At 30.2% G+C, this 25,599-nt stretch overlaps 1 protein-coding gene across 1 annotated transcript in view; it reads left to right on the plus strand.

Moving 5' to 3' along the window:
• LOC143228434 (laminin subunit alpha-1-like) overlaps positions 1-25,599 on the plus strand; it is a 118,678-nt gene that overhangs the window by 91,301 nt on the left and 1,778 nt on the right. The window contains exons 49-63 of the mRNA XM_076459695.1: positions 1,581-1,737; positions 2,201-2,322; positions 3,145-3,307; positions 3,796-3,878; positions 4,845-4,920; positions 6,052-6,202; positions 6,981-7,110; positions 9,626-9,743; positions 10,391-10,552; positions 12,534-12,673; positions 13,337-13,528; positions 14,249-14,473; positions 19,204-19,387; positions 20,967-21,113; positions 22,555-22,708. Of these exons, the coding sequence (XP_076315810.1) occupies positions 1,581-1,737; positions 2,201-2,322; positions 3,145-3,307; positions 3,796-3,878; positions 4,845-4,920; positions 6,052-6,202; positions 6,981-7,110; positions 9,626-9,743; positions 10,391-10,552; positions 12,534-12,673; positions 13,337-13,528; positions 14,249-14,473; positions 19,204-19,387; positions 20,967-21,113; positions 22,555-22,708 (2,204 nt within the window). The remainder of the gene's footprint in view (positions 1-1,580; positions 1,738-2,200; positions 2,323-3,144; positions 3,308-3,795; positions 3,879-4,844; positions 4,921-6,051; positions 6,203-6,980; positions 7,111-9,625; positions 9,744-10,390; positions 10,553-12,533; positions 12,674-13,336; positions 13,529-14,248; positions 14,474-19,203; positions 19,388-20,966; positions 21,114-22,554; positions 22,709-25,599) is intronic.

Raw genomic sequence — 25,599 nt, forward strand, 5'->3', positions numbered from 1 at the left:
CTTTTTCACATGGAAGATGTGAAATAAACATTTATTTGGGTTTTACAGTTTATTTGAATTTTCTGTTTGGCAGTTCTCACATTTCATCCAGCTAAATCTATGAACCTGTGGTTATGTATGGATGATTTATTTATAATTTATGTAAGCCTAATTTGTGCTAATGTGAGGTATATCACCATGTTATCTGATGAATTGAGATTCTGATTTTGATTTCATAAACTAATTAGGGGTTAAGTGACTGTTAAAATTTATGAAATCAGAATTTGCAAAGATTATTTAATAACACTTTCTTTTATCTGCAAGTCAAATTAATTCTACAAAACATTATTTGAATAATTTAATCTCTAAAACGTTTTATAACAATTTGCATTCATTGATGTTGCTAAATTTGCAGTTTCTTCTATTTATGCCAAATATTCAATGACAATACAACATACTCAAAGTAAGCAATCTAAATATAAAATTCTATTTTTGTTCAAATAAATGTGTGTAAAAACAGTGAGAATTCTGAGTGATTTCTATGGTAGATTATATGTAAAACCATTGCTTTTAAAAATGCATGTTTTAAGTTGATTTAAAACAATCCATATCAAGTTTTTTTGTTTTTTAATGTAATGTTCAAATTGTACAAAAAAGTGCATTATCTGTGTCTTGACAATGTGTAATTGATACATTAGAATATTTTTCTAAGTGTTCTTTGTTAATACTTTAGGACTTCACAGAATGTAGTATTTTCCCAGCTACAAATCATATGATACTTGTATCCAGTTTCCATACAGTTACAAATTATATAGAACTTGTACATCCAATTTCCATACAAGACTACCAAGATATGAGTGAAGAAGTGTATACTAGTGCAGAAGATTGAGTATTCAAAAGCCATAAATATCTTTTTGAAGACTATCCACCTTTTTTTTTTTATTATTATTATACTTATTGCACATTTTATCTGTAAGTGAAATGAGCAAGAAACAGTACATGCCACTATTTTGGTTTCATTCTATATAGTAATTTGATAATCTTATGTTTGTTTTATACCTTCTCCTTGTTCCAAACTTACTTGTTATCTGATAAGACTTTCAGACTTTATCCAACCCAGCTATTAACAGAACTAATTTCACATTAAGTCTGGATAAAAATGCTATCTCAGTGTGGGAACTCTTGCTCTGCATTTGTTTTAATAACTGTCGTTGAGACCTTGTGTATTTTAATGTTAATATGCTAGTTTACCAGTAATTAATTTCCTAAATAAATGTTTAGCTTTTTAGATTGTGACAGTTGTTTTGAAGAGAACTGATTATTTATATGGTAATATATCTACATTTCTATTTTTGGCAAAATCTTATTTGGCTGGGAAATGTACAAATTATCGTCAGTATAGGACTTTTTATAAGTCTTTTGTAGTCATATGAAAACTGTAATATAACATTACTCAATGTTACTTTTGTCTTTTTTTAGTCCATAGTCCCATAAGAAAAACAAAGTCTTGTTTCCTTGCCACTCTAAACTAGTGTGTGTCATTTCATTGTATTGGATTTTGCTCTTGCAGGACAACAAATGTTTTTTCTTTATTAACTCAGGATTGGAAATATTGCTACACTAACTGTAAAGTCATCATCAAAGAACACCGAGTTGGATCCTTATAAAGTCCAAGGACACACATCATTAGAATACACTAAGATGAACTTAAACTCATCATCATTATTGTATATTGGTGGACTTCCATCGGACACACAAGTAAGAATGAGTCATCATCATTATTATATATTGGTGGACTTCCATCGGACACACAAGTAAGAATGAGTTTTTTCTTTGTGCTGAAGATACCAAATATTATTGCAGTTTCGGTTGAACATGTATTTCTATATGAATTCTTCCACAGTTGTTGAGCAATATATTCTCACAAACTAAGTTAGTTATCATCCAACATCAAAGTGAAAATTTTCATAATTATTTGTTAAATCTTCAGCATAGGGTATACATTAGCAAGATGAAACAGTCAGTAATAAAACACTTCTTTTATTAGTGAAATTAGTTACTGAAATTGCCCTCTAAATCGTATCTTAAAAGAAAGTTGATAGAAAGAAAGGTTGCTAGCCAAGATGCAAGTGTATGTCTAGAGTTGTAATATTACCATACCCATGTGTGCACGTGTTAATGTATATACATGTAAACATAAAATATGTTTGTATTTCACCAGATACCAAGACAACTTCAAACTAGGTCATTTGCTGGTTGTCTTTATGAAGTTAAATTGGATGGTAGTAATGTAGGACTCTGGAATTTTCTGACAAATGAAGGATGTACTGGTTGCAAAGAAGGGTAAGACAAAAAATTCTCTTGAAATTTATATTCTGAGTTACTAAATTTTGTATCAACAGTAGTTGAAATATATTGTAAAATTAAAGTTTATGTGCACTTAGAAGGTGCAATGTGTGGGTTCATGTTTTTTATCAGACTTCCTTGAAACACTCCTTTGTCCCCCACACACAAAAGCAAAAAGATAGTATTTAACTTGAAATACCTACTTCAACTTGTATTCTTTTCTTACCATAGCCACATGAGCAGCATAAAGTAGGGATATTAGTTTTTTTCTGCTTGGCTGCTACATAAGTAACACAATATTTAGACTCTTCCATGCCATTATGTAGCTTAACAATCAACATAATGCAAGAATTGTGCAGCCTCTTTCATTGTGGCTACTACATAAACAATGTAACATAAGCACTACAGCCTTTGTCACCAAATTACAAATCATCTACAGCATATAGCAGCTGTAGTCAGTGTTTGTGGTTTACAGTAGCAAATAAGTCATAAGTAAGACATACTTCCATTTAACACATTACTGAAATTTTTTGTCAAGAAGCTAATTATGGTTCTGTAAAATAAATACTTGTTTGTTTAGTGTAAAACTGATTCACTTAGACATGAATTTGTTTTTGTCTGAGAATGCAGGTCTTTGTCAGAAAGGCCTGCATAACATTAGTAAATGAAATATTTCTCTTCAAACTTTCATTCCTTAACTGACCCTTCTAAATTGTTTTATAAATATATTTCTATTTAAAATTTAAATAAACTAATTATTTGTTTTGAAATCATAATTTGGGTACCATAGATTTTACCTTTTTTTTTTTCTATTTTTAGGGAAACAGAACAAAATGATTATCAAACATACAGGTTTATAGGAGGTGGTTATGCAATATTCAATCAGCCAAAACTCCAAGGTTTTACTGAACATAATGTCATTTTAAAGTTCAAGACTTTTGATGAAAATGCCCTGTTGTTTTTCACAGCAAATCATGAAAAGGTAAATTTGTTATATTTTCATGCAACCATTTTGTTCAGTGCTCAAAAGAAGATAATTTATATTAATCACAGATAAAACACAGTTTAAAAAACCAATAATCCATACACGCACTCATTGAGACACTTTTTAAGCATCATAAGGGAAGCCTTTGGGGGTGGGAGACTGTGGACAGTAAGTTGCATCTCGTACATTTAGCATAAAAAGCCATGAGAAACAAATAATTATTTATTATTTTTAGTTGGTTTTTGTAACTAAAAACTTTAAAATTTAAACCTAAACGTTGAATTATAAAATAAATTTTAATATTAAAAGTGAAATTCTTATTTTTCCTTAATAAATAGCAGCAAGATGGGTATGAAACTAGATATTGTAGTTTAGTAGTTACTGATTGTTATTTTTATGAATGAGAAAGAGGGCACTTTGGAAGCATAAGAGACCTAAGTCCATCCAGCAACACACACGCCATTGTACTTTTGCACTTTTAATAGGTAGATCTTGCTTCTTCAGAGTTAAATGATGAAAGATATGGAAGTAAAAACTGCTGGTTAATTCATTTTAATTTTCGTCATAGGTATGCTTATTATCACAAACAACAATGGAAAGGAATGTTTTTGTGTTTGTGAGGATACATTTGTTCTTAATTTATCTATTTTCAGAGATAATATAACATTCTTTGGTTCACTGAATTCTTTGTGCTTAATTCTGTAGGGTCACAGAATAATTAGGGGTTCCCCAGAAAATGTTTTGAGGAGCAAATTTTATGGTCTCTAAAACTTGTCTGAGTTTGAAGCAAAGAAAGAGACTAAATACAAATTAAACACAGTGAAACAGTCTTTATCCATAACTCACAATCAAAGCTTAAAGGCAAGTGATTGTGGCACGTTTAATTGAGTGTGTTTGGTTAAAGCAAATCATTACAGGTTTCAATCTCCTAAATTACAATTTTTTTTCATGATATTATCTAGGAACACTAACAGTGTCATTTTTCTCAGGGGAGAAACTGGTGAAAAATCTCCCAATAAATAAATGAATTAAAACATGAATGTTGTATTCCTGTGGTATCATCTGACTTACCAGTAAATAAAATAGCTGTTGATTTCTATGCAGTAGCCAGTTTTGTTATAACAATATTTCTTACTCTAAAGCACAAGTGATGACCTAATTCTGTGCACAACTAGGATAACAGCAGGGACATTGGTAATGAGGGCTTGCTGTTGCTGAAGATGCCCAAAAATATGCTTTAACCTTTACTGTAGCTCCTTCATCAAATAAAGAGTTAAAGCTAAGGTTTCTAAGTACTAAAATATCTGTATTCACAAGATGTAGAATGCAACCTCTAATTTCTGTCTAGCCCGCCCTGGCCCTGAATGAGAGTACCTTAGTGGCTGCTTTGAACAACTTTCTGTATTAGGAATATGTGTTCAATGTGCAAAGATATTTACCTTCACTGGGGCCTTAATGTAAGATCCTCCAGTGCAACAATAGATTTTTTGGTGAGCTGTTGTAATCTGATGTATTACATCTCATATTCTCACAGGAGCTTTCCAGATCGACTTGGAGACAGTATGCCTCTTTCACTGCCTGTGAAGGAGGATCTTTCTCTCAGCTACAAAGTGCCTACACCCTCACCGACCTAACTGCTTTTTTTTCTGGCTGTGGTTTTTGAATGTCTGAATCTGAAGTATAATGGTTTATTTGATCTCACTCAGGTTTCACTGTCCTTTTGTGACATGATATAAACCAGCTTTTAGGATGATAGAGAAAACCTTATGTTTATATTCATAAATGAAACAAATTAATTCTTAGAATGATAACATCACCCACTCATTTAGTTTTGCATTAAAGTTGTTCTTGAGTTGAAAACAGGTGTCTTGATCTTTAGAACTAAACAAAACCAGTTTTAAGGATCATCAACACTGGATTATTATGTCTTCTTCAGTCTAGTCTTTAAATAGTAGCTTTTTTCATGAAGTGAGTTAGACAAATGGATTACACATCTATTTGAAATAAGTGCAAGATATTTTTTTGATTTCTCTCTAACACAAACATATATTTATTGCATTAAAGTAATGTTACAGTCAACAGAAATATTAGTTTTTAAAACACTAAAAAATGCTTCTTTGTATTTTATGGTCGTTTTTAATTTTTAGTCACTTATTTTCCCTTTTTTTTATTGGATTTTTTCTTCATTAATTTTTCTTCAATATTTCAAGATAATAAATACACTTCTACAATAGATAGCCAAAATCTGTAATTTTTTTTATTTTTGGTATATTCATTTTCAGACTTCCTGTATATCAGATGTACAAACAAATAGTATTTCTCAATTGAAAATAGAAAATTAAGTTAATCTATTGTCATTGAAGATAAGAACGACTAAATATAAATACAAGTAGTAGACTTGTAAGTTTTGTATTGTTCTTGTTTGTTTTGAGAGAACTGTTACTGGAAATTTGTATATGTGCATGGATCTTATCCATCTCTACTTGTTTTATTTAAATGCAAAACTAGGTTACTTATAGTGAAAGGTGCAGGGCGTAGAAGTCCATTAATTATTAAAACTAAAACTTACAAACCTGTTTTGTTTTTGTTTAATTTTTGTTATCTAAAATAAGTTATTCAACTTTAGTTTTGTTTTTTCTATACATGTGTGTGCATCTTGCATGTGCACACACAGACACATACAATCTTTTACTACTTAATTTAAGTAAAGTATTAATGACAAATTATTTGTCAACTTATAGGGTCAGTTTGTGTCAATTGAACTTCGAGAGGGGAAGATATTCTACCAAGCAAGTGTAGGACCAACCTTCAGCAGGCTGGTACTAAGCACAACTAAAACATTCAACACTGGAGAATTTGTACATGTGAAAGTGCGTCGAGATAAGAACACAGGTTAGGTCCATGAAGTTCTCATTTTTTTCTAACTGAATCATAGTAGTTTGTGTATGTGCACATTTTTTAAATGAATTGGGCCTAACCCAATAACATGATTGGTTATGGAGATAGAAATATTGTTATTTAATGTGGAATTAGTTTTAGCTGGCATTCAAATTACAGCTTTTAATATCTCTTATTAATACAGATTCACACCACTATACTGTTTTTAATTATTTCTTCATAAATATTTTTATTACTGTATGTTAATAGAGCTGTATATCATAGATTTTAATTTGATTGTAGACTAAACATACAACCTTTAATTTTATATTCAACTTGTATATTCAAGTACAATATTAAGTAGGAAAAAGGACAGTAACAGTATAGAAGACTATTAATTAAAATACTTATACTTAGTCCAATATATATCCAAAATTCCTCAATGCTATTCATAAAAATCCATCATCAAAATGTATTTTGTATAAATTAGCATTTTATTTGCATTTGAATTTAGATAAATGGGATTAAAATGTGACAGAGAAAGACTAATTGTGATCGAAGAGTTAGAAATGCCATTTCTGCAAAAATCCATCAATGATTTATGATAAATTTAACAATGTTGATTATTTAAAGAAAACAAAATGATAAAAATAGTGCACCAAACTTTTAGAAACATGGAGCCAATAAAATTAATGTTCATCACATTTTAATATCACACTTAATGTTTGTTCTAGAGTTCAAAACTTTAGTGTTGTTTATCTATTTTTATTTTTCATGTTATTGATATTTTCAGCACAACTTAAAATTAACGAAATCGTTCTTGAAGCAGCAACAGATGACTGGAGAAATAATTATAAAATTTACCTCACTACAAATACTAAGATGTATTATGGAGGAGTTCCACCTAACTTCTCTGCATCCAGGTTAGTCTTGAATAAGAACATAAATTGTTTTGCTTTGTGCCAAAACTTGTCTTGTGAATGAGTTTTTCTCTCTTTAATATTTCTTCTTTTTTTGCTACTTTAGATTAATTTGTTATAACAAGTGTTTTATACAATTTAAAAAAAATACTTGATTCTTCATAGATCACTAATAATCCACATGTCAGATTGTTCAGAAAATTCTTTTTAAGTAACTGATTCACTAATTGTTTACACATTGCAAAGTTAATAATGCACTTTGCACTCATCTGGTTCTGAGTGCTTGCTAATAATTGACATATTAAAAAATTAAAGTATTCTTCTCAACTTGTTTGAGCCATTCATAGTCAATTTACCAGGAAGTCAAAGGATTTTAATGAATAACTTAATTTTCCACTAGTTCATACTAATGGTTCATACATTAAGAAATTGATGGAATTGGTTGAGTTATCAGACTAAAGTTTGATACAAATGCTGCAATATGGAAGTGTGATAATTTTGTATGTTTCATAAGTATACTTGTGAATAAATTTGTTGTTGATGGACACCTCTGTGGCAAAAGTTGCTAAACAAAATGTATATTGAGCACAAGTAGCTTTTGAAGACGCTCACATTCACTTTTGTCATAAGCAGAATTGTATTAAATATAATTAAAGCTTATGTACAAACAGGAATGCAAATAAAGCTTTTGTGTAACCATGTGAATTGTACAAACATCATATGTGCAAAAATCTTAAATATGAAATTACAATTTCACTAGCAAGCATTTTATTTATTTCAAAATACAAGATATATAATAAAATAAAACATTCTATGTAAGATTTTTTGTTAATTGACCTTTATCAGTTTCTTTACAAAAACTCCATGTCAGATTAATTGGATGAATGTTTACTTGTTTTTACATCTCTGGAACATCTTAAGTGTTATAACAACTTATTACTTGTTTTTCACACTTGCTTGTCACACACTTTTAGAACTATTTAGATTGTAAACCTTTTTAAATTCCTCTTAAACAAAACATGATCACTTAATACTTTCATGGACATTCAGTATTAAAGCATGGCTTTAACATAAGCCTTTTATGCTGGGAGTTTGGCACGGCTTTGCCCGTAAGCCTCCTTATGCTGGGAGTTTGGCACGGCTTTAACAGTCACATATAAATATTTTAAGTGCAGCTTTGTTACAGAATTTCTATGAAGCTCTATAGTTTCTAGGATAGTTAGTTTTGAATTACTTTGTAGAAAGAATGCGAAGTAATTAAAGTTCTACAGTTTCATGAATCTTTAGTACAAAGTTGAACTTAGGAAAACAAAAAGAGGTATGAAAAATTTCTGATCTCCAACTCATTCTATTCCCAATCTTAATTTGTCCTTAATTCTTTATTATTTAGGCATTTTCATTTCAGATTTAAAACAGGATATAGAAACTGGAATCTGGAATAATTATACAAATAAGATCACGTTTATATTTCCTTTGCTACTTGTTATCTGTGCCCATAGGCATCAGTGATACAAGACTTTTTTTAGCACTGCTAGGTAGTAGCAGACCAATGTAAAAGCCAAGTTCAACTGTGTAGGTTATAAAACCATAAGAAACTATCAAATCTTGTGTTGTAAAACTCTGGTTGGTCTTCAAAAATAAGTTAGAATTATGCATCAAAAAAACTACACTCAGGCAAACTAGCCAAGCTTTATGACTATTTCATCTCTTTAAAGATATTTGTTTTTTAATTTACTGGCCAAGTTAGATAACGGACTGATCCTTATTCACTGATTAATCGTTACATCACAAAGTCCTGTGAAATGGTGCAGAAACTTTACTGTTGGTCTAAAAGCTCTCCCCTCCTTCAAATCAATACTTCAAAAAGTAAAGCTAAATGGCATATGTACAATGTGTACCTGTCAAGTATGGCTTTTAAAAGTATGAAAAAGAATATGCAACATCCAAATGTGTGAGAACATAAAACTACTAGAAATGAGTCATACTTTTGTGTAGATTTTGTGTGTGAGAACAAAACTAATAGAAATGAATCATACTTTTGTGTAGATGTAATTCAAATGATACCTTTTTATGATTTAATTTTGACACCTGTTTCACATTCTGATACTAGTTTTTCATCTGATATGTTTTCAGAATTTTGTTTGTGGATCTTGTGTTATAAATTTTTCTGTTTATATTTCATATTTCTTAAGTACAGTTCACTGTACACTTGAAGTTTTGAGAATCTTAAGTAACATTTTTGTTTATTAAACAGGGAACACAATAATTTAAACATGATTGGTTAGCTAATTTATGAGAATAATAAAATTTGTGTTTTTTTTCATATAAATATTTACAAATTGCATGTTTTACCTCGTTATGAATATTTTATTATAACTTGTTTTTATATTTTTCAACTCTGATCTGAAACAGCAACTTGTATATAATAATATTTAACATTTACTCTACTGGTGGAAAGATCTATAAATTTTAAACTTTGTTATTAAATATTTTTATTTTTTATTTATTTATTTCAAAGCTTCCCAGATGTTGGTTTCAAGAGTTTCCATGGTTGCATGAGAGACCTACAGATTGGAGCTACTACTGTAACCTTAAATACAGAAAGTTATAACTTGTCACCTCAATGTGCAGATGAGGTACAGTCTCGTTTTTGATATAAAAGAATGCAATTAATGAATGTGCTTGTGCTATACAAGTCTGAAGTAAGTCAGAAGAGAACATCGTTTATTTGAGGCATTGTAGATGTAGTATCTAAAGCTTTTGTATTTCGTTTGAAGTGAAATAGAACCTTTACAGGTGAATACTCTATTGAATTGACCTAAAGGGTTAACTTTCTGGAAATTGCTGGTAGAAACACTATCAGTGTAAATTATTACATAGGAAATATCCTCAGGTGCTTTCTTTTGGTGAAATAACATATGAAAGTAATTAAAGAATAACCAGTAGGAAAAGTACTGAACAACAGATGTATACCAACTTTCAGTTCCATTAGCCTACATACTTTCTTATTTAAAACATAAGGAATACATTGTAAAGTGTTTTTACTTTAGTAGAAAATAAATTAAACAAATTACTTTAATAACTACAGGTGGAGATAAACGTTGAGCTATTGTATTGTGTAATATTTTAACGAAGTAAAAGACAATTAAATAATCATAAAACAAATTCACAGAATTACCATAAACACACACAAAGTAAAAAGATATGCAGTTAAAAAACTAAAGTTATGGGTGTGATGATGATAATATCTTATTTTACTCAAATCTTTATGTTCATGTTGCAGCCAATTAAACTGGTCAGATTCAGAGGAGCAGGATATTTGGAAATGAAATCTCAAATCTTGGAAAAGGAGTCTAATTTTAGTTTCACTTTCCAAACTAAAGATGAAAATGCTCTTTTGATGTTGTCAACTTTTGAAGGAAGTGATGAGAAGCAAGAGGAAAACGTAAGTAGTGTAGTTACAGTGATGATATGTCCAAAAAATACATGTAAAAAAACTGTATAGATAACTTTTTTAATCTATTAATGACAGAGTTTAAAGGATTGTCCAGAGCTTATACATATGAATGTATATTACATAATTCTTAGAAAATAAATCTTGAAACAAATTCAAATGAATAAAGTTTTTTTATTTGGAATTTTTAGAAAGTAAGAAGTGAATTGGTGTTTTTAATGCTTAGATCTGTTTGAAGAGACTGTTACATTTGAATGGCTAAAACACACAAACCTATGAAACTAGCTTTTGGCATTTGTTTTATTTTTGTCTCAATTTTTTGTATTGAATGTTTGTAATTGTACATGTATTGCTACATTCTTCTATTAGATCTTTCTTGGTATTCCTCTGTAAATGACAATTATGCACCATACATGGATAAGTATTTAATTGTCATTTGTGCATCACACACACACACACACACACACACACACACACACACACACACACACACACACATTCTGTTCGTTTTCTGCTGTCATTAGTTTTGCAGTTAAATTAAACTAAAGAATGGAACAAGACAATATGAATATTCTACTTTTCCTAGATAATACAACTTGTCACCCAAAAGTTCAACTTACAAATGCTTGTTTGGTCTTTCTACCTCCCTGTACAACATCAGTTTTACAGCCACTAGATAATGGAATCGTACAGTTTATGAAATTGAAATGTGGAAAATTGATGTTTTAGCATATTGCAAACATGGACGATTGTAAAAGAGCATCTGAAATGACCATGAAAATTGATGTGTTAGATGCAATTGCATTTTTGCCATTCAATCAAATGTGTAATAGTGCTCTTGAAACTGTGGATTTATTCTTGATAATAGCAGAGATTGTGGAGAAGTTGTTTGTTTTGATGATTCTAGTGAAATCCAAACTCTGAGAAGATTGATGCAGATGATTCTGTGAACGTTGACAAGAATGTTTTAACAGAAACTGATGAAACGGACTTAAAATCTATAATAGAATCTCAAGATGGCAACAGTGTGAGAGATTCGGAAGATGAACAAAATGGAAAAGATTGTGAGGAAACAGAAATTCCTACTTCATCACATGTGTTAAGTTATATTAACGCTATCAAATTGTATACAAAAATGAAGGGGGAAAATGAACTTCATAAAAAGGCCATAGAATTGGCATTCTCCTTAAACACATGAGAAAGCCCATTAAAAAAAAAAAAAAAACGAGTTGAAATTGGACACCTCAAATAAATGATTAATATTTTTTGTACTTGTGTATATTTTGAATGTCTATTTTTGTTCTTATTGTAATAAATATAACATAAACAGTATAATAACTTTTATTCACTAACTTCCCTTGAGTCAAATAAGTATAATGTTCCACTCAAAAATTATATATAATTAATGAAATGAATGTTCACTATGTCTAAGCTGGAAAACGTACTTAAGTTAGAAATTTTATCCAGTCCCATGCAATTCTATCTTTAGACAGGTTTTACTGTAATAATAATAATAATAATAATAATAATATTTTTTTTCTTTAATGTTCCTACAAATTTGAGCACTTGTACACTGTGATCACGTGCTATAGGCTTACATTACAAATGATGCTCACAGTGTACTACACTAACATAAAATCAATTTGTAGAAAGTAACCCTAGTAACTATCTCAATGATGGGTTCGATTTCTATCTTTAAATAGGTATACACACACCTTAACTATGTTGTATTTATATGTATCTTGGAATATACTGGAGAAACTTTACATCCATATAGAACTTTCTAGATGTACTTTGCCCTCTTGCTAACAAAGTGTTGCATTAAAAAATATAGCTTACAACAATGGTTTAGTTCTTTCAAAATATATTTTTAAGCTCTATACATCAGTGTGTATTTTATAGGTTCCTAACTTTGTTTAATGTATGTATGTATATGCATGTACATTTTATGTACATTTGTCTTTTTTAACAGAACTACTATTCAGTAGCTGTTGTGAATGGAAAGCTGGAAACAAGACTAAATGCTGGGAAAGGTGAAGTACTAATTCAGTCGATTAAATCAGTAAATGATGGAGAATACCACACTGTTACCTTGCTGAAAACAAAACATGTGTAAGTTCAAATATAGTTACTTATTGAAGCTGATCCATTTCTGTATTTCTCTAGTTACCTTACTCTAACTTCAAAACGTAGAGTTAAATCTCGGGTGAACAAGCCATTCCACCCTTTTCTATAAATATTACTCTACGATATCTTATAAATAATTAAATGTATAAATATTAATTCACAAAATGAATAGGCAACACATTTCTTAAAATATGTTTTTTAGCTGGCAATAATTTAATTAAAAATTTGAAGAAAAGCTAACTGAATAATAAAGGAATAGTTCTAGAGTGACAGTGTTATTACCATTATTTTGACCTTCAGAAGAGTGAGTGCAAGATATGGGGCAAGTCTACTTACCTGCATAAAATTACCTTGAAGATCAAAACAATCTTCTTTCAAATTGAAAAATTGGTTAGAAATTGAAAAATTTTAAAGACTAATGTTAATACGTTTCAGTTACTTTTGTTAACTTACTAAAAGTATGTAATTATTTTTTAAACTAATTACATGGTTAAAAAAATTGGAATAAAATTATTGAAACTTAAACTCAAGATTGTTTAAAACTTGCATCATTGTGTAAAATATATTTTTAAGAAATTGAGTTCATTAAATGTAAATAATGGTTAACTCTGTGAAATTAATTTTAATTATTAACTTGTACACTCTTAGTGTCAAGTTGAGACTTGATGATGAAAAGGCAGGAAGAGATGAGAGGGTTTCAATAAAAGGCTTGACAATTCGTGCCCCGCAAAACGGAGGTTTGTATTTTGGTGGAGTAAGAAGTAGCATTACAGTGACTCAGATGACAGCTACTACTAAAAATCTAACAGGAGTTATAAAAGATCTTATTTTCAACAACAGGTATGAGTTTGTTTGGAAATTACTTGTATTCTTTATAACACATTAAAGTATTTGTGGCAATGTATGGATTTATAAAGAATGTTTAAAATGCTACATGTCATTTTCTAATATTAATCACAAGTAATAATTATTCTAAAACATTTTTTAAAGTAATTTGTGCACGTTGTTTCGTACTTGCAAGAATTTTATTGGGTATACCTTAGTGCCCATAGTAATAGGAATACCCGCCTCCAGCACTTAATTAATAACCCATTCTTGGTTAATTTGAGAGTAAATTCCAACACTTTCAATAATACTTACATCTTGTAATTCTGTATAACTAAATAATGTTTTAAATCTGCAGTAACAATGATTAAATCTTTTTATTATTCTGTTCAGTTTTTCATCTGTTCCATTTAATTGCTACAATACCATGGATAGCATAAATCTGTTAACAGAAATAGATTTAAAAACAAAATTACACTTTAGTTTACTAAAGAAAAAAGCTAAACCTTTCAAGGGATCAAACTGTCTTGTCTTAAAACATTAGTATTTCTTAATATTGTAATTGTGGTCACTGTTTTAGTGCAAAGCTACATAATGGACTGTTTGCATTTTATAAACCACTCTGCACTTTTATCCACTGGGGGAACATTCATTAACTAAAATAACTGGTTTTGAACTTTATATGAACCTAGTAAGATTAATGGTCATGTACAACTTGTTCTTTTATCATTTTAGGTTGTATCCATTTAATGATCATGTTCAATTTGTGGGAGTAGGAATTGGCCATAGTGAAGAGGAAAATGCAACTAGGCCTATTACAGATTTTCCACTACTTTCTCAGGGAATGAAGGAGTGTGCAGATATGGGGGAGAATTTTACTGAAAAGCATGCTGTTAAATTTGGAAATGCTCTTGAAAGTTATATCTTTCTGAGATTAAAGAGAAGAGCATTCAGGAAAAAGTAAGTGAAGGGTATGAGTATAGTTCATGGAATCATTTGTACAACTTCGTCATTTAAATTTAAGCAGCTTTTTGACCAATTACATAACGTATATTCAAACTAGGTAATAGTAATATTAACAAGTCTGCCTAAATTAATTTCTAGGGGTAGAAAATAGTTTGGTTTTTAATTCTTAATTGATGAATAAAGAAGTCGCATTTATGAAAGTGTTGTGACTGAAGTAGTGTTAGTGGCCTTTGTAAGTAGAAGTAAATAAAGTTAGAGATGCAGCTAAGGGGATGTAACTAACTTGTTAAAATAAAACATAAAACTAATAAAATTTATAAATGTAAGTGTGAGTAAAGAGAGCAATACTAAAACAACACAATAAATACATTTTAGCCATGCAGTATGACAGATTAATGTTGGATATACAAGACTGTTTAATGTAAGTTTTACTAATTAGTTTATTTTGTGTATTAATATCTAATGACTGTTTAGTTTTCATGACAGCAGTGTGGAAGATTGATTGTTTTAAGTGTTAATTGTAACATTTTTGTCACATAACTCTTATGAGTGTATATTGTGTCTGCAATTACATTGTTGTCTAGCCTTTACTAATATTATTGATTGCACGTCACTTGAATCTTTTCTGCATTTTTCTTGTTATCTTAAGTGAGTGTTCTATTATAGTGTCATCCTTGTAGTTTGTAGAGGATTCCAGGCCTCAGTTGGGGAAAGGTATGTATATAAAGTATGACTGAGTGACAGCAAGTCAATAAAAGTTATGTTGAGTCACAAAACATTGAAGTTAGCTGGTGTGTAAGTGATTACTGGGTGATATTTTAAAATGAGTTTCATGATTTTACAGAGATAAGTGGAATAATTATTTTTGTCAGGGGTGGTATAAAGTAATTCAAACCAACCTTTGTGAACTTTGATGAAAATGAGACAATTATTTAAAGTTCAAGGTACATCTTTGGTAATCCATATAGCATAGCTTAAGTGAATTATTTACTAGTTCTATTGTGATAAGATTAGAAGTCTTCTCAACTGGACTATAAATTGATTGAACAAGCTTGTGTGTACTGTTGATAAGAAAAGAGAATTACTTAGTTTTAGATAAAACTATGACATATTATAGTATAAAGAATTTTTGTCTTGTTTTGAATGTATATTATTTCAAAACAAGTAGATTGTGTGTTGTCCGTTTATTGTACAAATTTATTGCCAACATGTCAGACACCTCCTCTAGAAATGTCTTAGCCCATATATAGCTTGTATGTGCACACCTGTAGTGAATGTAGTATAGAGATTACAAATCATGCTATATAGTGATGTCACAAATTATGATAGGTGGATTGAAAAAGTTGAGTATCTTGGGTTAAAAAGACAAACTACAAGACTTTGTGAAACAAGAAGTTCAGGGGAGGGCAAGAGAGAAAGAAACTAAGAAAATAAAGATTGAAAATAGAGAAAGAATAAGAGCACAAATTGTGAAAGGGAAAAGAGTAGAGAGAGACAAGAGACTGGAAATAAAATAAGAGCACAAATTGAAATTGCTAAACTCGCCCAACAGAAAGAAGAACCCAGGAATGATAGTGGAGTCGGTCATCTGATTTAAGCTGCTTGATGTTGATGAACAGAAGATGGCATGGCTTGAGAGAGAGAGATGAAAGATTTGCCAAAATCAAGACACTGATAAAGATGACTGAAAAGCATGTCCCAGCCTGGCCTACAAGCATATGCAGGCATGACATCAAAAGATGCCATGTACTATGACAAGTTAAAAAGTAGCCTTGTTGAAATAATATGAACTTATTAAAGGATTTCATGGAAAGTTCAGAGAATCCAAACCTGACACCAGAGAAATGGTTTCAGTTTGTTGCCCATCTACAGCTATTCTTCACCAAATTGAGTGACGTGGCCAAATGTGAAAATAGTTTTAAAAGACTGACAAACTTACTACAGTTCATCAGCATATGCTCAACTGATATGTCATCGTTTGCAAATAAAAAAAAAAAAAAAAGCAAAAAAAAACCAAAAGACATGTATGAGATGATCAAGATGGCCAAACAGTATAAGAAAGCCCATGGATGGAGTATAATAGGCAAGTTCACAAACATGCAGTGAAAATTGAAACAAGTGGTTGTTAACTAGGAGCAGATGTCTACCAAAGATGACAGGAGATTAACAGGCAAATGGGAGAAAAGATGCTATATTTGTTATAAAATAGGGCACATTGCAAAGGAGTGCAAGTCTACCACCAGTAAGCAACAACAAAAATCTCAACATAAAGCAATTAGAGCTATTTACAAAGATAGTCCTGATAAGAAATGAGTGATTCATCGTGGATGCTGCTGCAACAAGAAACATAACCAACAAAATACTTCAGATTTAGTACAAGAAGGAACTATCATTTCCATGATTGATCAGTGTATAACTAATGGTAAAGACCAAGGTAAAGAAAGAGGAACAAGATGTACTGTTAAGAAAGACAGACCTTGGGTACCACAAGACCAAGGTAAAGAAAGAGGAACAAGATGTACTGTCAGTATAGAGACAGATCTCGGGTACCACAAGACCAAGGTAAAGAAAGAGGAACAAGATGTACTGTCAGTATAGAGACAAATCTCTGGGGTACCACAAGACCAAGGTGAAGACAAAGGAATCTGTCAAAGTTAACCCTAATCAGAGGTCTTACTTGAGGAGAAATTAACAGAAAAACTGTAATATTGATGTGAACTATGTGAGAAGTATTGGTATGTGAACTAAGAACAGTCTTTGTGTTTTGTGTGAAAAATAGTGTAAATTGACTAAGTGTGAAGAAATCAAGAAATGAAGTTCAGTGAGAAAAAAGTTCAAAAACGTGAAGTTAGCTGGTGTGGGAATGATTAGCTTCAACAGGTAATATTTTACAGTAAGCTTACAGTGTAACATTAATAAGGGAAATAAAAGTGTTTTAAATTAATTGAAGCCACCTGCATGCTCTTTGACTAAAAGAAGGTCATTATTTAAAGTCTGGAATATAATTGCAGTAACCAATGGTGTATAGCATTAGTGAATTATTCACTGACCCTGTTGTGATAAGAGCAGAGAAAAATAATTTGTAATTTGCAGTCTAAAATAATTTAACTAACTTGTGTGAACTCTTGACAAGAAAAGAAAATTATTTAGTTTTAGATAAATCTGATCTGTTACTGTGCAAAGAGTTTTTGTATGTATGTTTGATTTATAATTTTAAAACAAGTGGGTTGTATCTGTCTGTTCATCATTCACATGTATTGCCAATAAATCAGACGCCTACTCTAAAGAAATCTAGCCGGTATACTTCAGAACCTGACAATGAGTAAGTTGTATAATATATAAAATAATGAACAGATCTTAGCCGTATAGTATATGATGGAGATGAGTGAATTGTGTCTGTTCCTGAGAGAACAGTTTTTCATACTGTATTAATATTTTTGCTTTTTAATTCAGTAAAAATGATTACATTTTGATGGAATATGTAGAATATTATTTCTCATTGTTCTGCAAAAATGGCAAATTTCCATTAAAACACAAACATGTAGAAATTTCTGTATATTTTGAGTCAAATTTGATCAATGCTACATGGTGGAAGTATGTGCTGTACTGAGTGCCCCTTTGATTTTGTATTTGTGACTGTTCATTCGCTATGCTCCTCAGTGGCTCAGCGATATGTCTTCAGACTTACAACACTAAAAACTGGGTTTCGATACCCGTGGTGGGCATAACACAGATAGCCAATTGAGTAACTTTGTGCTTAATTCAAAATAACAATAACATCGTTTGCTATGTTGAATGAATTAACCAAAAATAGTGACTGAAATAATTTGTTTCTAATGTATAAAATCATAATGCATTCTAGTAGTATTTAATTACAGTATTTGAGGCTTTGTTTCAGGGTTTTTTTGTGCAACTCTTGTATTAGTCCATTTTCTCCAAGCATGTGTGACAACTCTACAAGGATTATATTGGATCTGATTGTTACTAAAGAGTTAGTCAGCATGATGAGTATTACCATACATGATATTTAAAATAAAAGACAAAGTAATGATGTTTTATATTAACACTAGGATGACTGTAATGATGTGAGTAGAAGCAATAAGCAGATCAAGGATGGTAATGGATGTGATTTAATATGATGAAGAGTTATACATAACCAGAAAAGAAATCTGTATTGAAAATTATGTAAAAAAATAAGATATGCTATAACTGGTATGACTGAGATATTATCTACTTCAGTTGTTAATTAATCTGCTGCTTTGTAAGGAAGTGGAATACCTTCATAGGTAACCAGTTTATTTGGTTTATTCTAACGTTTCTACTGTTGGATGCTTTTATACATACATGAACTCGTTTTTTAAAAGTATATTTTATTTGCATGTCAACATTATGTATTTGAAAGGAGTAATTTATTTGTTGATAAAAGCTTTGAGCGTGAAGTAATGTTTAATATTCAATAGTAAATTGGATTCAAAGACAACAGAAGAAAATTTTTGAAAATTTGATAAAGTGAAAAATGCTTAGTTATCAAAGTATGAACTATTTCCTTGCACAAAAGATAAATTAATAGACAGACAAAATTTAGACTTTTGTTTAAAGTAGAAAGAAGTTCCCTAATGGGTAAATGTCCTTATCTTTGAATAACTATATTATTAATACCTTGAGCATGACTGTATATAACAATGAAAATATTTTCTTTATTTTAGTTTGTTTTTCTTTCCTAGCTTTAAAATTGAGTTTGGTTTCCGTACATACCATTCTAATGGACTCTTAATGTACGTACACAATGGTCGAAAGAAGCATTCCTACCTTGCTGTTGTACTTCGTGAAGGATTTGTTGTTGTATCTGACAAGAAAAGCTGGGAACTGGGTAGTCATGGAAACTTGTATGATGGGCAGTGGCACAGTGTAAGAAGTTTTTTCTTGCAGTAAAAATTATATGAAAAGAATAGATATGCATAAGGATGCATGTTAAGTGAATGAAGAAAGATAGCACTGAAAGTTCTAGTAACTTAGTAGAATTTGATATTTCCACATATATTCTAGTTTATATCCTGTTAAAATGATGGAGCAAGTTCTACCACAGTATACCATATCTAAAAATGAATATATTTTGCAAAGTCAAGCTCAACCAACAAAGAGGCAGAAAAGTGTAATTGAGACAGTCAAATGTCAGTAAATTCCTTGGTGAACCAATCAAAATTAAGATCACTTATGAAACTAATTTACGAGGTATTTAAAGAATAATTATTTGTTTAAATCAATTAGATTAACATCTTATAATATAGAAAAACCAGTGTATTGTGGTAACTTCCTTTCAACAATGGCTTTTATGTTATGTTGCTTAGCAACGAAAATATAACTTAATGTTGTTGCTAATATATGTACTGAAAGTATAAATGTATAGAAAAGAAAAATATTTGTTTTTTGTTGTTTTTTTAACTTGAATCATTTCTGACTTATACTAGTTGCTGTTATATCACACTTTTAATAAAAACAAGCCTCTTTCAAGTTTAAATGGAATTCATATTTTTACTTTTATGACTATCTTTGTGCACTTGGTTCTAGGCCATATGATAACACACTATCTTTATTTTAGGCTTATTATGCCAACACTCGCTATACTTGCAAGGTTTCACAACACCTCCCCTCCTCATGGCTTTCTTGCACACCTCATCACTAGAGTGGGCAAATAATAATCAAACTATTCTGTCTGGATAAATGCATTTTGATTTTTATGACTTCTATTTTGAGATATAGTGACATGAGACACTCACTAGCTTTTATATAGGTCAGATGTATGACTATGAAACCTAAAATATTATGATGCATTTTGAAAATTGTCACCATGGTGTGGCACAATAACAGATAGAACTATAATACCTATCTTGAGAACTGTGTGTGGATAAAAACATTAAATATACAGGCTCAAGAAGATGATAATACAATAGTTAGTGACTGTTGTAATTTGAATAGTTACGTTTGTACTCAACTCTATTAACAATGACTTTCTGCAACAAAAACTGATAATTGTAGTGACTTAAGTGAAAGTGGTGCAACTTGATAACAAAAGTATATAGGTAATAGTTAAATTTTGTATTGTTAAAAACAATGGAAAATTTGGATAAAAAGTTTAGGAAAATGACTTTTTATTACCCCTAATATATATTAATCCTAAAGAAGCTTCAAATGTGAAGCATTTATATGTATATCTGGAGTATAAAGATTTTTTTTTGTAAATTTTTTATCAACAATGGAATACGTTTTATTCCAATATTGGTTTTGTGTTAATGATTGCATTGGGATAATTTCTAATTGTTAGTCACTTATTTGAGACAATTGTTTGTTTGAGGTCTAACTGGTTTTGTTTTTGTATTTTAGTAACTGTTTGACTATTTATGAATTTTTTAAATTAATACTAATATTAATTAATTGTGGTCATTGATAATTACTAAGGTTTGAAGTAATTTTAGTGAATGTTTGTTAGGTTGTGATTAATAAATCTGAAAGGAAACTTTACCTTACTGTTGATGACAAAGACACACAGTCTGTTGAAGTTCCTCAAAAGTTGCACGTTCGACCACTACTTTATGTGGGTGGTGTACCAAGGCAGTTAAAGCTAGATGAAGGTTTGGTAAGTTGCACCAACATTTTTTTTTTTATACATACATAAATGAAACTTAACATTTAGAATAAGATTTCAATAGTTTATTTTAATTGACTTAGTAATTGTGTTAATGTTTTTGTAAAATTAATTTTCATAATGTTTAGAGTATAGGTAATGTATATATTTTATTCACTTTCAAAGAATTTTTCTATTTTTATGTTCATTTAAAACATCTGTGATAATATGTGTTTAAAATTTACCTTTTTGTTTTGATGTCATGATATGTTTTAACCTTTAGATTGGACAGGTAAAAATACCTGTATCATGACATTGTTATGGAATAACATTCAAAATGCAATTAAACTACTTTATTAATAATGTATTGTGGTAAATTTGACTCGCAACTGAAGATAATAAATTTTGTTAAGTTTTAATTTTTATAGAATGTATGTAAATCTGTCTTTTCTGTATCACATCTCGATTGATTGCCCTGAATTGCACATTGTAAATCTTTTCTCCCCTCTTTGAGCTTTTGAGTTCTAATTTAAACCAGTTATAGATATTACCAGAATATAATCTAACCTGATATCTTACAATCGTCTTATTTTATCCAACTCTCATGCTACAACCTATTATTAACTCTCTCTAATGTTTGATATTAAATTATTTATAATAAATAGAAATAAATTTTAATTTACTGACTTCTGTATAATGCTAGCTCATTCTTACAACAGTTTTGAATTACTTGGATGACATCCATATGCATTATATAATTCAATACTTTATTTTACCATAACTTGAATTATTTGCCTGTCAGATGTTTATAGCTTTATTAGTTGTAAAACATTCTTCAAAGAGTGAAAAAACAACAATGACATTAAACTGTTAGAAGTTTGTTTAGGATAAACAATAGTAATTGTATGTTATAATTAGCAGTAATTCTGGAAAGGAAAAAAAAAAGGGTATAATAGATTTAGCTCATATCTTATCTGTTACTTTCTCTACCCTAACACATTTTACTGACCTTGGCAAAAATGTATGAATTTTTAGTGAAAAAAATTGTATTCATCTAAGAGGTTGTAACAAATTGTCAATCTCAACATGAAAATCACCTTAGACCAATCAGAATCTGAGGCAAACTATAATTCCACAAATTCAGACAAATCTTTAGTTAAAGTAGTTAATTTAAAATATCTTATTTTTTTGCACAAAAGCTTATTAAATTTGATGTAGAATACAGTAAGTGCATTAAAAGTTATGTTATGTCTCCTCATTATGTGGTGATTAAAAAGTTGGGTCAGATGACAGAGTGTATACAAAGAATTTTACTTGGCATAATTAGCTTGTATATTTTCATGTTTAATTTATAAGTAAACTAATACAGTTCATAGATCTTGTATAAAGACTGCATGAAAAGCACTTCTGTAGCTGTTCATTCTCTTACTAACATATGCTTGCTGATTTTTAGGTTAAAGAAAGTGTCAGAGGGTGCATTCGAAGTCTTCATATCAATGATGAATACCTTGATTTAGCTGCTGGTAACCCTGCTCAAGCAGTTAGTCAATGTTTTGCTGAGGTTGAACCAGGTGCTTACTTTAGTGGTGATGCTTATGCCATTTATGGTAAGTGTAACATCTAGGAGGATATCTTACAAATATATAGTAAAATATTGAATAAATACTCATTTCCTATTTTGCCTAAGTCTAAAGCTAAGTATCATCCTTCATAATTTGTACATATAGATATTATGATATAAAATATCCAAATCAAATTGGAAAGTCAAGGAGACTCATTAGGTCTTAAGACGTACCTGAACTGTCATTTTACATCACTGAATTGAAATCCTTTATGATCTAACAGGAAGGAAGCAGGGGATAAATGTTGTATAAATAGTTTTCATGTTGGTTCATTCTAGCAAGTTATCTGATGAAAATAATTCATTGTAACATGGAATGAACATTAAATTTAATGCTTGTACAAACTGAATAGTTGTACACTGCCTTAATGACATTTACCAACATAAAACAAGTTGGTTTACTTGCACAAAATAACTACAATAGCTAACACTGACTGGTTCATTCCCAGTCTGAAATAAAACTCCAAATTTCTCAATTAACTATCTTACATTTGTAATCTAGCTTTGAATATACTAAAAGAAAATGTGGCATCATGTTCTACACCCTCTAGCTAACAAATTAAAGATATAGTTTACAACAGAATATCTGCAGATATATTTAATCAAGAACACCTTATGAGTGAAAAAAGGTGTAGACAAGTATGATTGAATGTGCAACTTAAAGGAATGGAATTATAATTGTTTGTTAAACTGGTAGCTACACTTATGAGATTAACATTAGTGAATATTTGCTATAAACTTTGTATAAGTGTAGCTACCATTTTGGCCACCAGTTATAATTTCATTCTTTTAACTTGTCCACTCAATTCTTTATTTGGCTGTACCTTTTCTCATACCTAAGGTGTTTTTGATTAGATATTGTGACTTTGAAAACACACTAACAAACCACAGCAAGTAGGAAAGTGACACTTGAATGTAACCCGCATTAGCTTCAGGATTGCAACCCCATTATTTGCAATAGATCTTTATTTTAAGAATAACCAGATTCTTTAAAGTATATGGTGATAGTTTTTCCTTCTCAAAAATAGTGTTAATAACTTCCTTTGTCATCACCCCATGTAGTTACTACAACCTTATCAAGCATCATTATTTATGCTAATTGCTTAAGCTAGTATCACATGACATTAAATGCCCTTCAATTAGGGTAATTTCATAAAATTTAATAAATCTGTGCTGAATAGTTGGGAATTAATGATCCGTAATAACCAGCCACTTGTATAATTTTTTTTGAAAACCTGTTCTAAATCAGCTGTCTTTAATCCAAATGACCAAAAGCTACAAATGGTCCACTTTCACTCTTAGGTGTGAAGCTCTTAAAACTATTAAATCAATAGCTCCATGTCTGTTTTGCACGAGTGTGTGCAAAAAGTTTGTAGAATTTTTGTTTAAAAACTTTGCATGTCTTATATTTAAACCAAATGACTCTTAATAATAATTGTATCATTGTCCAAACTTTGAAAAAAATTCATGAAAATTAAATGTGTATTTTTTCAAATAAAATTTCTGTATTTTTGTGCAAAGAAAAAAAGAAAATCCAAATTGGAGTTGTTGTATGTTAATGGATTGTTGTGGAAAATGAATTTTTTTATGTGAAGTTAGAGTCCAATGGAACAGATCCACTGAAAATATGTGATAGTTTCTATTACCACAGTTCAAAACAGACAGGGTGAAACATCACCAAACTATCGTTCGTGTTAATAACATGGTATCTCCTGTAGCAGGTTGTTTTGTTTGCACTTCATGCTACTGTGTATCTTGATTTTGGTTGCACTTCATGCTACTGTGTATCTTGATTTTGGTTGCACTTCATGCTACTGTGTATCTTGATTTTGGTTGCACTTCATGCTACTGTGTATCTTGATTTTGGTTGCACTTCATGCTACTGTGTATCTTGATTTTGGTTGCACTTCATGCTACTGTGTATCTTGATTTTGGTTGCACTTCATGCTACTGTGTATCTTGATTTTGGTTGCACTTCATGCTACTGTGTATTTTGATTTTGGTTGCACTTCATGCTACTGTGTATTTTGATTTTGGTTGCACTTCATGCTACTGTGCATCTTGATTTTGGTTGCACTTCATGCTACTGTGTATCTTGATTTTGGTAACTTTTCTTACATTTCTATACAAATGGAATTTTAATGTACTTGTAGCAAACAAAAGAAGAGTTTGAAATGTTATTTGTATATACCTCTGTTTAGAAATCTATAATAGTCTGGAAGTGATCAGATCATAAAACATCTTCAACCAAGATACTATATTTCGAAGTTGTATAAAGTTTGCTTGTAAATATAAGCAAGGTATAGGTTGGTTCTATGTTTAGAACTTTGGATTTTGGAGCTGGTAAACCAGGTTTGAATCTGTGCAATCTCTAAATATTCCTCACATTTTAAACTTTGAGTAAATTATAATATTTGACAGTTAGCTGTTATCCTAAGTACTAGCTAGCTGCCTTTGTTCTGGTCAGTAGTTCAAAATTAGAAACAGTGTAAGATAGCCTTATTAACATTCCTTCAGTCATTTTAAGCAAACTTTACCTCATTGACCATTTCTAATAATAGGCATTCATCTACTATTTACAACAACATGAAATGCATGGTTTGTAGTAAAATAGTTAATTTTACTGAATATTGACAAATCTATGAAACTGTTTGAATTTTCTTAACCAGTGACTTATATTAAAAAAAAAAAAAATCATCTCTTAAGATTCATCCTAAGCTTACTGTAGATTGTATTACTGTAACAAACATATTATTCCAATATTCATGTTTTTAATCACGTGTTTACTTTTGAGTTACAACTCGTAAAAAGTAAAGACCAAAAAAAGTAATTTCTTTTCAATTCATTGTGGTTTCATTAACCTTGTACTGTATGTAT

Source organism: Tachypleus tridentatus, chromosome 10 (genome assembly GCF_004210375.1).
Source record: "Tachypleus tridentatus isolate NWPU-2018 chromosome 10, ASM421037v1, whole genome shotgun sequence".
NCBI classification, from domain to species: domain Eukaryota; kingdom Metazoa; phylum Arthropoda; class Merostomata; order Xiphosura; family Limulidae; genus Tachypleus; species Tachypleus tridentatus.